Source organism: Octopus bimaculoides, chromosome Z, assembly GCF_046866305.1.
Source record: "Octopus bimaculoides isolate indiv1 chromosome Z, ASM4686630v1, whole genome shotgun sequence".
Taxonomy (NCBI): Eukaryota; Metazoa; Mollusca; class Cephalopoda; order Octopoda; family Octopodidae; genus Octopus; species Octopus bimaculoides.
Window position 1 is genome coordinate 25,388,461 of NC_142944.1, and position 12,500 is coordinate 25,400,960.

At 32.4% G+C, this 12,500-nt stretch overlaps 1 protein-coding gene across 1 annotated transcript in view; it reads left to right on the top strand.

Moving 5' to 3' along the window:
• Nucleotides 1-12,500, top strand: part of LOC149132178 (uncharacterized) — a 122,345-nt gene that overhangs the window by 62,461 nt on the left and 47,384 nt on the right. The window contains exons 2-3 of the mRNA XM_089364980.1: nucleotides 612-811; nucleotides 11,011-11,290. Of these exons, the coding sequence (XP_089221106.1) occupies nucleotides 626-811; nucleotides 11,011-11,290 (466 nt within the window). The 5' untranslated portion in view covers nucleotides 612-625. The remainder of the gene's footprint in view (nucleotides 1-611; nucleotides 812-11,010; nucleotides 11,291-12,500) is intronic.

Below are 12,500 nucleotides of genomic sequence, written 5' to 3' on the forward strand. Positions count from 1 at the left end.
TATATACCTTTGACAATGCTTCATGAAAATTATTCGTGTGTGTGTGTATTAATAAAAGAGATTCAGGGAATCAAACAGGTCTCACATTTAGTCCTCGCCAAGTGCATGGCTAACAAGAGTGACCGTGATTGAGTTCTAGCAATCCAGGAGATACGATAATTAAGGGATTGTATGTGAATAGGACAGATAAGAGAAATAAGGTAAGGCAAAAGTTATTTATTCCATTTGTCTACAGCTGTTTCATAATCTTGTTAGTTATATAATGGATATTACATCAATACAACTAACAAGATTATGGAACAACAGTAAACGAATGATATAAACATCTTCCTCCCACATCACTTCTCCGTTCTATTTAAGTATGTGTGTGTGTTTGTGCTTGTGTGTGTGCTCGTGTGTGTGTGTGTGTGTGTGTGTGTGTGTGTGTGTGTGTGTGTGTGTGTGGGCGTATATGTGTATGCATGAGCGTGTGTGTAGCATATATATATTCTATAATTTTAACACAAGTAGACTATTTGATAAGAAATGGTTAAATATGTTCATGTATAAATAATGTTCCACTCATTGATACATAAATAGTAATAAAAACTCTTTATTTCTTATATTTGCAGGGCTTTCCTACAAAATGTATCAACACAGTCATGAGAACTCTTTAAATCCCGAAAAAAGAAAACAACGTCGCATCCGAACTACTTTCACTAGCGCACAACTTAAAGAATTGGAAAAGGCATTTGCAGAGACACATTACCCCGATATTTATACTCGAGAGGAGATTGCAATGAAAATAGATCTCACAGAAGCCAGAGTACAGGTACACTCATTTATTTATACAACTACTCAGTATTCAACTTCTTTCAATTCATATCCCATAAAACCTCAGAGCAACGTTGCTATAGCAATATAAAAAGCGCTGTTTCACAGGGGTCAGCATGCGTGCTGCCTCTCTAATCCAAATCTCAACATCCAGACACTGGAAAATAGATTAATTCACTCGGGTATCCAAATCTGGAGCAAATTTCTACGGACTCTCACGCAAGCCATCTCGGCCGACAAAACAATCCAAATACCGAGTGAACAAATATTTCTTGTCTTAGATGTAGAGTTTACCAGATTTTTGACTAAAATACAAATCGCAGCCAAATGAATACACCCCTCCTACCCACCCCAGGCGAATTGTAATTGCCACAATCCAACTCCTTACATGATCAAATCATCATCTCAATTACATGTGAGGCACCTAAGCACCATGTTGGTTGTGAAGGAAATTATACACACATGCTTATATACATGGTCATGTATATACGTATAAGTACATTCATATAAATACACGTACACACACACACATAAATATGTAGTATAATGTCAAATAGACTAACAACATGGAAGCTGGGATGTGTGAAAGTACAAGTGGTTGAACACACATTAACCATTAGTTTATAGCAAAGTGTTAAATTAAGAAAATAACTATCTATTGTAAGTCTTGTTGATTAGCCCGTACGCATATTTGGTTATACTTCCATTCGGTCTTTACTGATGTTAATTTATCCATACACCTATCACTTAAATAATGCCCGATTTCCCTAGCCTTCTGTAGACAGTATAGACTAGATATATGGGGTATATCTGTCTACTATTTATTTATCTCAATATGTATGTATGTGTTTATATATATATATATATATATATATATATATATATATATATATATATATATATATATATATATATATATATATATATATATATATATATATATATATTATTAAAAGTGAAGTTCAATCTTGCTTGCTTGCTTGCAATGCTACACAACCAAACCGGCACATAATGGGAAAGTAGTTTGAAAGTAAAGTTCCCCTGAAATGTGAATACGAACGAAATAAAACAAGTTTCGCGTAAATCGAACCAATTCGGAGTTTTAGGGTATAAGTACCCAAAACGGTGTATAATGGGAAAATAGTCCGAAAATAACTTCACCCCGAAAGGGAAAAAAAACTCTAACCTTTCCTCTAGACAGTTTAAGATGGGAAAAGTAGTTTTAAGTGAAAATGACTTTAAAATACAATAAATATTTCGTAAAAGACCCGTTCGTAACCTCGGTGTGAAATAGTTTTTTTTCCATAGGTTTCTTTCGGATGCATTCAACGTATCTCACCTCCAAAGATCTGGCTGCTATTTCTAGCATACCCTTCCACCACGTAACAGCTATTTTTGATAAAGGATCCGAAATACTTGTTACGTGGTATTAGGGCGTACACAAACTAGCAGCCAAATTTTTCCTTTTGTGGAGAAAGGAGCCGTATATGCGTGATTTCGATATCACATTCGTTGAAAGCATGCGAAATAACATGGAAAAGAAAAACAAAAAAAAAAGAAAACTCTGTTGAGGGAAACTCAGACTTCTCCGGTAACCCGATGGGTCACGGGTAATCTAGTTTATATATATATATATATATATATATATATATATATATATATATATATATATATATATATATATATATACAGGTTGCGGTGAATCCTGTTGTCTAAATTACGCAAAAATGAAAATAACACTGACATCTCATTTTAATAGATATATTTACCAAAATTACATACAAATATCTTGAAATACTAAAGAGTAGGTTTATTCAATAAAATCACTATTGGCTTCAACCACGGCCTTCAGACGACTTCAGAATCTGCTGCAACTCTTCTGGATGGTCTCCTTGCTTAAGTTGATGAATGTTGCCATAATCCTTGCCTTCGTTCAACTTCCCACACGGCCTCAGACTCAACACGGAGGCCTACATTAATTACCTCGAGGAGGTAGTGCTGCCTTGGGTTAAGAGGGTGGCTGCTGGAAGACCCTATGTCTGGCAACAGGACTCTGCACCAAGCCACTCAAGCAGGAGAACACAGTCAAGGCTGTCAGACAATTTCTGCGACCACATCACCCCAAACATCTGGCCGATTAACTCCTCAGACTGCAAACCCCTTTATTATTGTGTGGGGCACAGTTGAGCGAGAGACCAACAAAACTCCTTGTAACACCAAAGATGAACTGAAGGCAAGGATTATGGCAGCATTCACTAACTTAAACAAGGAGACCGTCCAGAAGAGATGCAGCAGATTTTGAAGTCGTCTGGAGGCCGTGGTTGAAGTAAATGGCGATTTCATTAAATAAATTTACTCTTTAGTATTTCAAGATATCTTTATGTAATTTTGGCAAATATATCTGTAAAAATGAGATGTCAGTGTTATTTTCATTTTTGCGTAATTTAGACAATTTATTCACTGAAACCTGTATATATATATATATATATATATATATATATATATATATATATATATATATATATATATATATATCACTATATATATCATACATATATATCATACATATCTCTCTATATATTATATATAATATACATACACACACACATACACACATACATACACATATCCGTTGAATATTTTTATCGATTACTTTTTTTAGATGAAATTGATTAGGGCACTTCGACTCCAAATATACTACAACACTTTCTTTATGTGATAGTGAAAACCGATCTATCACAAGCGTCTTTTTTTTCTCGCCAAATACGCATTTTTGTTGACTATCTGTGTGCAGATTATAGTTTGTTAGGTATAAATTCAGATGTATAAATAATCGGTGTTAGTTTTCATGTTTTTATTAATGTAGCTTTCTCTTGTGCCGTCCTTGTTTTAATGTTTATCATTCAAGGAGAAATATTTGATACTGCGTCACCCTACATTGCCAATGCAATGTAAGTTGGATGCGTTCGCATGAACCGCCTAATACTGCTGATATTTTACCACAATGAAGCTTAAGAAATTATGAGCAAGTTGTGCATTTTTCGAGCAATCATAGTTTATACAGACAAAGATCTACTTTGCTCTCGAAGGAAACTTTTCCAAAACAGACGGCTTGAATGATGAGTTTCTTTTTAAATTCATAATTAATTGTAATTGAAGTTAGTATAAATCTCTGGTGGGACGAAACACCGATAAACTGATATAGCCAATCATATAAAAGAGATGGAACAGGTTTAGATGAAACGACTATCTAAGGGTATATTGAGAGAGGGAGAGAGAGACAGAGAGAGAGAGAGAGAGGGGGGGAAAGAGGGGAAGGAGAGAGGAGGAGAAGAGATGCAGAGGACAGTGGAGAGAGGGAGATAGAGGAAGGGAGTAATATAGAGAGAATGGGGAGAAAGAGAGAGATCGTTAAACTTTCCACCCTATATTGCTGATAACACTTGACTGATTACAAGTATAATTCATGTAGGATATGGTAAGATATATTTATTTCAAAGGTCACAAATTATAACAGAACACAATCGGCATGCATTTAGAAATAGTGAAATAGTCTTTTTGACTTAATGGCGGGTAAGATGGCGGCCTACCGCGATTATATATTGTACAGTGTCAAAGGCCGATCACTCAATTGAATAGGACTGTAATATAATAACATGACACAGGGGAAAGCCATATATGATTGAATCGAATCAATAAATTATAGGTATTTATTTTTATCGAATCCGATAAAAATGAAAAAAAAGACATAGTCGTTATAGATATGGTATAAATTAGAAAGTAAGAGGCCGGAACAAAATACGGGTCTGGTCCTTTGTGAACTCGCAGCCCTTACTTAGCAGAACAATAATTTCCTTTGACAAGTTCTTTGTTTTTTTTTTAGGACGAATACAATATATAGAATGAATACAATTGATCCTAGCGTATGAGTGATATGAATTTTATATGAAATATAAAGCTTCATTCAATCTGATTTGAATTTCGATATTTGAATAGGGGTGAGGTACACTGGAGAGCTATGTTTCTTTATTTTTCATCCCAAAGGGGCGGACTTATAACATCTATCGTTCTCCGTTCATCGACTTAAGTCCCCTATTCTGAAAGCCATTTCCATGCTGTATTTGAACTCGTAGCACGGCGGCTCAGAATTAAATAACCTAATTCATATCTGACGTTCAATAATTTCGACTGGATCACAAGTCCTGCCATAATATTTGCATTTCAATCGTTACTTTACATTTATACCAAAAAATTCTAAATATTCTCTAAACTGCTATAAAAATTAATTTCAGCAAAATGCATCAATATAGTATAAGCCAAATATTTTTTCACATCCTAAATACATTCTCTCCTTGTATTGTATATTGAAAATATCCTAATTATTTCTTAAACACCTCGAAAGAAATCTAAATTGATATTAAGATAGACAGAAGATATGTATTCGAAGGATTAAAGTATAATTTAATTAATTACATTTAATAAACTTAATTAAATTATTTCTTAATTTGACTTTATGAAATCTTAAATATATATTGTCGATGTTTCACGCTCTGATAAAACTGTAAAATGAATACATGTTGGTGGGTCATGAAAGCGCGGAAAGAGATATAGTAATAACGTATTGAAAACAGTGACTGAGGTAAACGACAGGAGAAAACGGAAAATAAGACAAACAAGAAAAACCAAATGAAAAGAAATAAACGAGTAGATAGGTTGAAATTCATTTGTCTCCAGTTGGAGACATTGGAATGACGTAATTCCTGTTGGTTGTAATCATAATTAAAAGCCCGATCATGATAATGATGAAGAGCTGGACGAAGACGACGACGAAGATGATGATGACGACAACAATATCGACTAACACAGCGATGATGATGATGATGATGATGATAGGTGATGGTAGCATAGTTTAGTTAAGATATTCTCAAATTATCTTCCTTTGAAAATGTCTCGCATTTATGATATCGAATTGACACGTACATATACAATACCGAATTTGGAAATTTGAATCATTGTTTGGTATAGCAGTCAGCAGATATAGAAGACAGCTACAGTCAGAATAGTGTTTAAATAGCTTACTTATAGCCTCTACGTCTTATTGTAAGATGAAAATGGAAAACAATAAGGCAATAAAAATGTTTATCCACAGATACACAGGAATACAGGAATATGTAGACCGAACAAAATAGATTGTGCGCGCGTGTGTCGGGGGTTACGTATGTGTCTATGTGTGTGTGTGTAATATATACATATTATATATGTATGTATGTATGTAAAGAGATAGTGATGCAAATAAACACACTTGGGCATCATATATGAAATATACATACATAATTATACACATAAATATATACAAAGATATATAAATATATATATATATAGAGAGAGAGAGAGAGAAAGAAAAAACTGACAGTATTCTGATGAAAATATGTATATAAGCACACACACACACATACGTATAAATATATATGTATATATATATATATATATATATATATATATATATATATATATATATATATATATATATATATATATATATATATATGCATATATATATATATGTATATATATATATATATATATATATATATATATATATATATATATATATATATATATATATATATATATATACATATATATATATATGTACATATATATATATATATATATATATATATATATATATATATATATATATATATATATATATATATATATATATATATATATATATATATATATATATATATGTATATATATATATATATATGTATATTTATATATTTATATATATATATATATACTTTTCAATGAGATCAATGAAGTAGTTGTACTAACAAGTAATATTCTGTCTCATCGAGCGGACTAAATGTGACTAGAGTGTTAGAAATAAGAGTGAACCACTCTAATACTGTAGTTAACTAGTTAAAGCACATAAATGAAGACATACACACCAACAGGAACTATAATCGTCCGAAAATATATGGGTGTGTGTGTGTGTATAAGTATATATATACACACACCAATATATATATATATAATATTAGGGACAAAATCCAAAATTACAGGCAAAGAACTCAATTAAAATCAAATTATAAAAAATTAAAATTAAATTGAGCCTTATAGATAAAGTATATATAAAATATATAGTTTTAGGGAAAATAACCAATTATCAAGAACTCATCGATGAAAATCCACTATCACATATAGAAAAATTAATAATTAAAAGCACAATAAATGAGTATAATATAAAGTAAAGTAAATATCATAAGATAAATATAATAAAAAGATTACACGTGTTTCATAACCAATTTTCAAATAGAAAAGAAATTTAAATCGATTAAAATCAATTGAAATTATCGAAAATAAGTTCTATTTAAAAATATAGCTACTCGTCAGATCGTAAATTTTAATTATTGTGCTTTTAATTATTAATTTTTCTATATGTGATAGTGGATTTTCATCGATGAGTTCTTGATAATTGGTTATTTTCCCTAAAACTATATATATTATATATATATATATATATATATATACATAAACATATATATACATATATACACATTTATATATATATATATATATATATATATATATATATATATATATAAACAGTTTGCAATGCTTGCCAAAAAGGAGTATTATAATTTGTTTTTAAATGTGACTAGGAGGTTAGGAAATACCTACATTGCTAGCAATAAGAGCGAAACCGCTCCAGTGGTCTAGTTAACACACATAAATTAAAGCATACACACTAACAGAAGCAATCAATCGTATATGTGTGTGTGAGAGTGTACAAGCATACACACACACACACACACACACACACACACACACACACACACACACACACACACACACACACACACACACACACACACATATATATATATATATACAATTGTTAAGAGGGTAACAAACATTAAGACAAGGCAAACATCTCAAGTCGTATACAATATTATTATCGGAAAAAATTCAAAGTCTTTGAATTTTTTCCAATAGTAATAATGTATATGACTTGAAATGTTTGTATTGCCTTAATGTTTGTTGTCCTCTTTAACAATTATATATCTGCTGCATCGGAAGTCAGTAATGGTGCCATCACTACCGTCTCGGCTATAACCTCGGAACCCTAGCAATCCGTTACAGCACTTACCTAGTGTAACTAATCGTTTAGATCACCTGTGAACTAAACACTTATACCTTGTGTGTGTGTGAATACACACACATACACACACACACACACACACATACACACACACACACACACACACACACACACACACACACACACACACACACACACATATATATATATATATATATATATTGATAGAAATGGTAAGACAACAAAAGAATGAAAGAGACCTCGATACTACGTAAATAAAGGAATCTATCTGTAAATATAATATGTGACAATTATTTGGTAGCCATGATAAAAATTCGAGTTTCGGATGTTGGGGTGGAAACCCACACCGGCATCTCTTCAGTTATCGGGCCATCAAAAAACTGCTATGAAAATGACCGTTAAACAAATGGAAATTCCCTTTGTTTAAACGATCATTTTCATAGAAGTATTTTATGGCCCGATAACTGAAGAGATGCCGGTGTGGGTTTCCGCCCCGACACCCGAAACTCGGAGTTTTATCATGGTTACCGAATAATTATCACACACACACACACACACACACACATATATATATATATATATATATATATATATATATATATATATATATATATATATATATATATATACACACATATATCTACATATATATATATATACATATATATGCACACGCATACGCACACACATATATATATTCTTTTATTCTTTGACTTGTTTCAGTCAATTGATTGTGGCCATGCTAGACCGGAGAAATCGGCCCCTGGACTTATTCATATTGTAGTTGAATGCTCGAAATAAGGATTAGATAGACAGCCGACAACTGATGAAGAGTCGTTCTCTGTGTTTACTTGTCCTATTTTCATTTTTTCTCTCGTTGTTTGCATATTTGCATGTTTGCATATTTAACTCGTTTGTATTCGTATTTCATGTTGCTTATTTCTGAATCTTTCTAAAGATATATATATATATATATATATATGACTGACTGGCACTCCGTCGCTTACGACGACGAGGGTTCCAGTTGATCCGACCAACGGAACAGTCTGCTCGTGAAATTAACGTGCAAGTGGCTGAGCACTCCACAGACACGTGTACTCTTAACGTAGTTCTCGGGGATATTCAGCGTGACACAGTGTGACAAGGCTGGCCCTTTGAATTATAGGCACAACAGAAAGAGGAAGTAAGAGTGAGAGAAAGTTGTGGTGAAAGAGTACAGCAGGGTTCGCCACCATCCCCTGCCGGAGCTTCGTGGAGCCTTAGGTGTTTTCGCTCAATAAACACCCACAACGCCCGGTCTGGGAATCGAAACCGCGATCCTATGACCGCGAGTCCGCTGCCCTAACCACTGGGCCATTGCATCGCCACGATATATATATATATATATATATACATATATATATATATATATATATATACATACACACACACACACACATATATACATACATACACACACACACACACACACACACACACACACACACACACATATATATATATATATATATGTGTGTATATATATATATATATATATATATATATATATATATATATATATATATATATATATATATATATATATATATATATATAATTTAAATGAAGCAGAAAAGGGAGAAAAGTTTTGATCAAACAAACAAATTGACTACCATCGGTTATTAAAGCTTGAAGTCGATGAGCAAATGAATAGAAAAAAAGACAAATAGAAAATAGAAAAATAATCGGTGGGCTGATCTTTTTGTAGGGATACGAGAATGTATAAATAATAAGAAAATAAAGCAAGTACTTTAGTATAACTGGATTCGGCAACACACTGGTACCCCTAAAGAAAGATTAACCTACTAATTATTTTTCTAGTTTATTTATTTGCTCATCGAGGCCCTCTGCTTTCGTCTTCCCTCTTCTCTTCTTTTATTTTATGTATTTGTCTTCACTCTCATGAAGCTCTATGTACCAGATCGGATATGCTATAAAATATGAGCAATATTATTCTCATAATTTTCTTTGGCATCACCGACTGACATAGATAGCAGAATCGGCTGTTAGCAATGTTAATGTTTTGTATTAAAAAGAATAATAACCAATGGTAGTCAATTTTCTGCTTTATTTAAATTTGATTCCTGATACACTCTTGCTTATTTTGTTATTGCCTGTTTCCTATGAGCATAGTATGCTTGCATATCCATACCCAGGGTTAACATAGGTAATTTATACCGGTAGTAATATCCCTTAGATGATTAGTCCAACTGCTAACTCTACTTACCTATACATATATATGTGTGTGCGCGCGCGTGTGTGTGTGCGTGTATATATGGATAGATAAACAGATATATAATCCAAGAAAGTTAGGGGTTGTGAATCCAACCCACTAAGGGATAATATGTATCCAATATACTGCCGGAAGGATACCCAATTATTACTACACTAGTGATTGTCCTCTTTGTCGAAAAATAAACAGGTAAATTGACATAATACAATGTCTGCAAGGTGATGAGTACCACATATTCCCCTCCATTTTCTTATTGCTCTCTCTCTCTCTCTCTATATATATATATATATATATATATATACGTATATATGTGTGTGTATACATATATGTATAGAATACATAAACAGATATATATATATATATATATGTATATATATACAAATTTATTTATATATATGTATATATATATATATATATATATATATATATATATATATATATATATATATGTATGTATATATATATACATGCAATATGCTTGCGTATATTTGTATGATAGTTTGTAAATGTAAGGAGAAACGACGAGTGATATATTGTAACAATCTAGAAATAAAGACATTTTTAAAATCAATAATGTAAGAAAGGACGTGTAAAATAGAAAGTTCTGATACTGATTTCGGACAAAGTCACTTTTTTGTGTGCGCTGTGAGAAGAGGTATCATTGATTAAATTAACGCCAGTACTTGACTGGATCATGATAGCTGAAATCTGAACCAGCGGGATTTGAACTCAGTAAGTGAAGCGACATGTTAGACTGCATATATATAATATTGGTTATTATCTCTTCAAGGTATGGTTCCAGAACAGACGTGCGAAATTTAGAAAAATGGAACGCGCAAAACAGCAACAGCAACAACAGCAGCAACAGAGCCAACAACAACAGCAACAACCACCCCAACAGAATCAACAGCAATCCCAGCAGAGTCAGCAGCAGCAACAGCAGCAGCAACAACAAAACACCAATAACACCAACAGCAACAATGGGGTGAAAAGAGATATGAGTTCGCCTAACAACACCACCAACCACAGCAGTAATAAAGATAAAGCTAAAGCACTTGACGATGGGACTGGTAAGTATATTTGGTGGTTGATCACCTAAAAACTATTTGAGATCAAAACAGGAACACGCGCACACACATATATGCACAAACGTATACAGTTGCAAACATACACACGCACTTATATTTAAGCATATAAATTCACAAAATGCACATGCACACAGAAGCAGTACATATGTATGTATGTATGTATGTATGTATGTATATATATATATATATATATATATATATATATATATATATATATATATATATATATATATAGATAGATAGATAGATAGATAGATAGATAGATAGATAGATAGATAGATAGATAGACACAAAGACAGACACAAAGACAGACACAAAGACAGACACAAAGACAGATACATACATACATATAAGTGAGCGTATTTCAATAAAACATTAAGTTATCCACGGTTCTAAAAAGATTGAATGCATATAAAAAACGGACAGTAAAATAAACATTCAATATGACATGTTTCGCTACTTGAAGGCAGTTCATCAACTTTGATGATGAAGGACCTGCAAGCTGTGAAAGGTGTCATAACAAGTCAGATATCGTCTTAAATGACATATATGTATATACTATATGTAATATATATGTGTACGAGAGAAAGTGGAGGGAAAGAGATTTGTACGCGCACACGCACGTGTTCAAATAGGCCTTGAGCTTTAGGAGTTAAGTTATATACTGAAAAATAATTATGCAAAAACTGGTTAAGGTAAATGTTGCTCTTACATAATATTGGATTTCTGATAAGGCACAACATCAGCAATCCTAAGGGGGAGAGATGAATTGATACCATCGATCCCAGTACTTGGCTGGTACTTTATTTTCTCACCCTCAGGGCTGAAAGTCATATGTAAGGTCGGTGATTTCAACTCAGAATGTAAAAAAGAACAAACGTCCAAAAACATTTTTTTTTGTTTTTGTTTTTTTTTTGCACACTCTAACGAGAGTAACATGCTTGTGGAGTTCACAAAGTTAGTGTATCGTGAAAAGCTGGGGTAAAAACAGTGAGAGATCTTTAGATAGGATTCACACACACACACACTCACGCCCGAAACCAAAGGCGAAGACTTAAGTTAAAGTTTACTTTTCGTTAAATTTCTGCTAGAATACAACTAACCTATGACTAACAAAAATATATGACAATATGAAATAGCACATAAGATAATGTAGTCTTCAATCTATGTATGAACATGACTGGGTTATGTT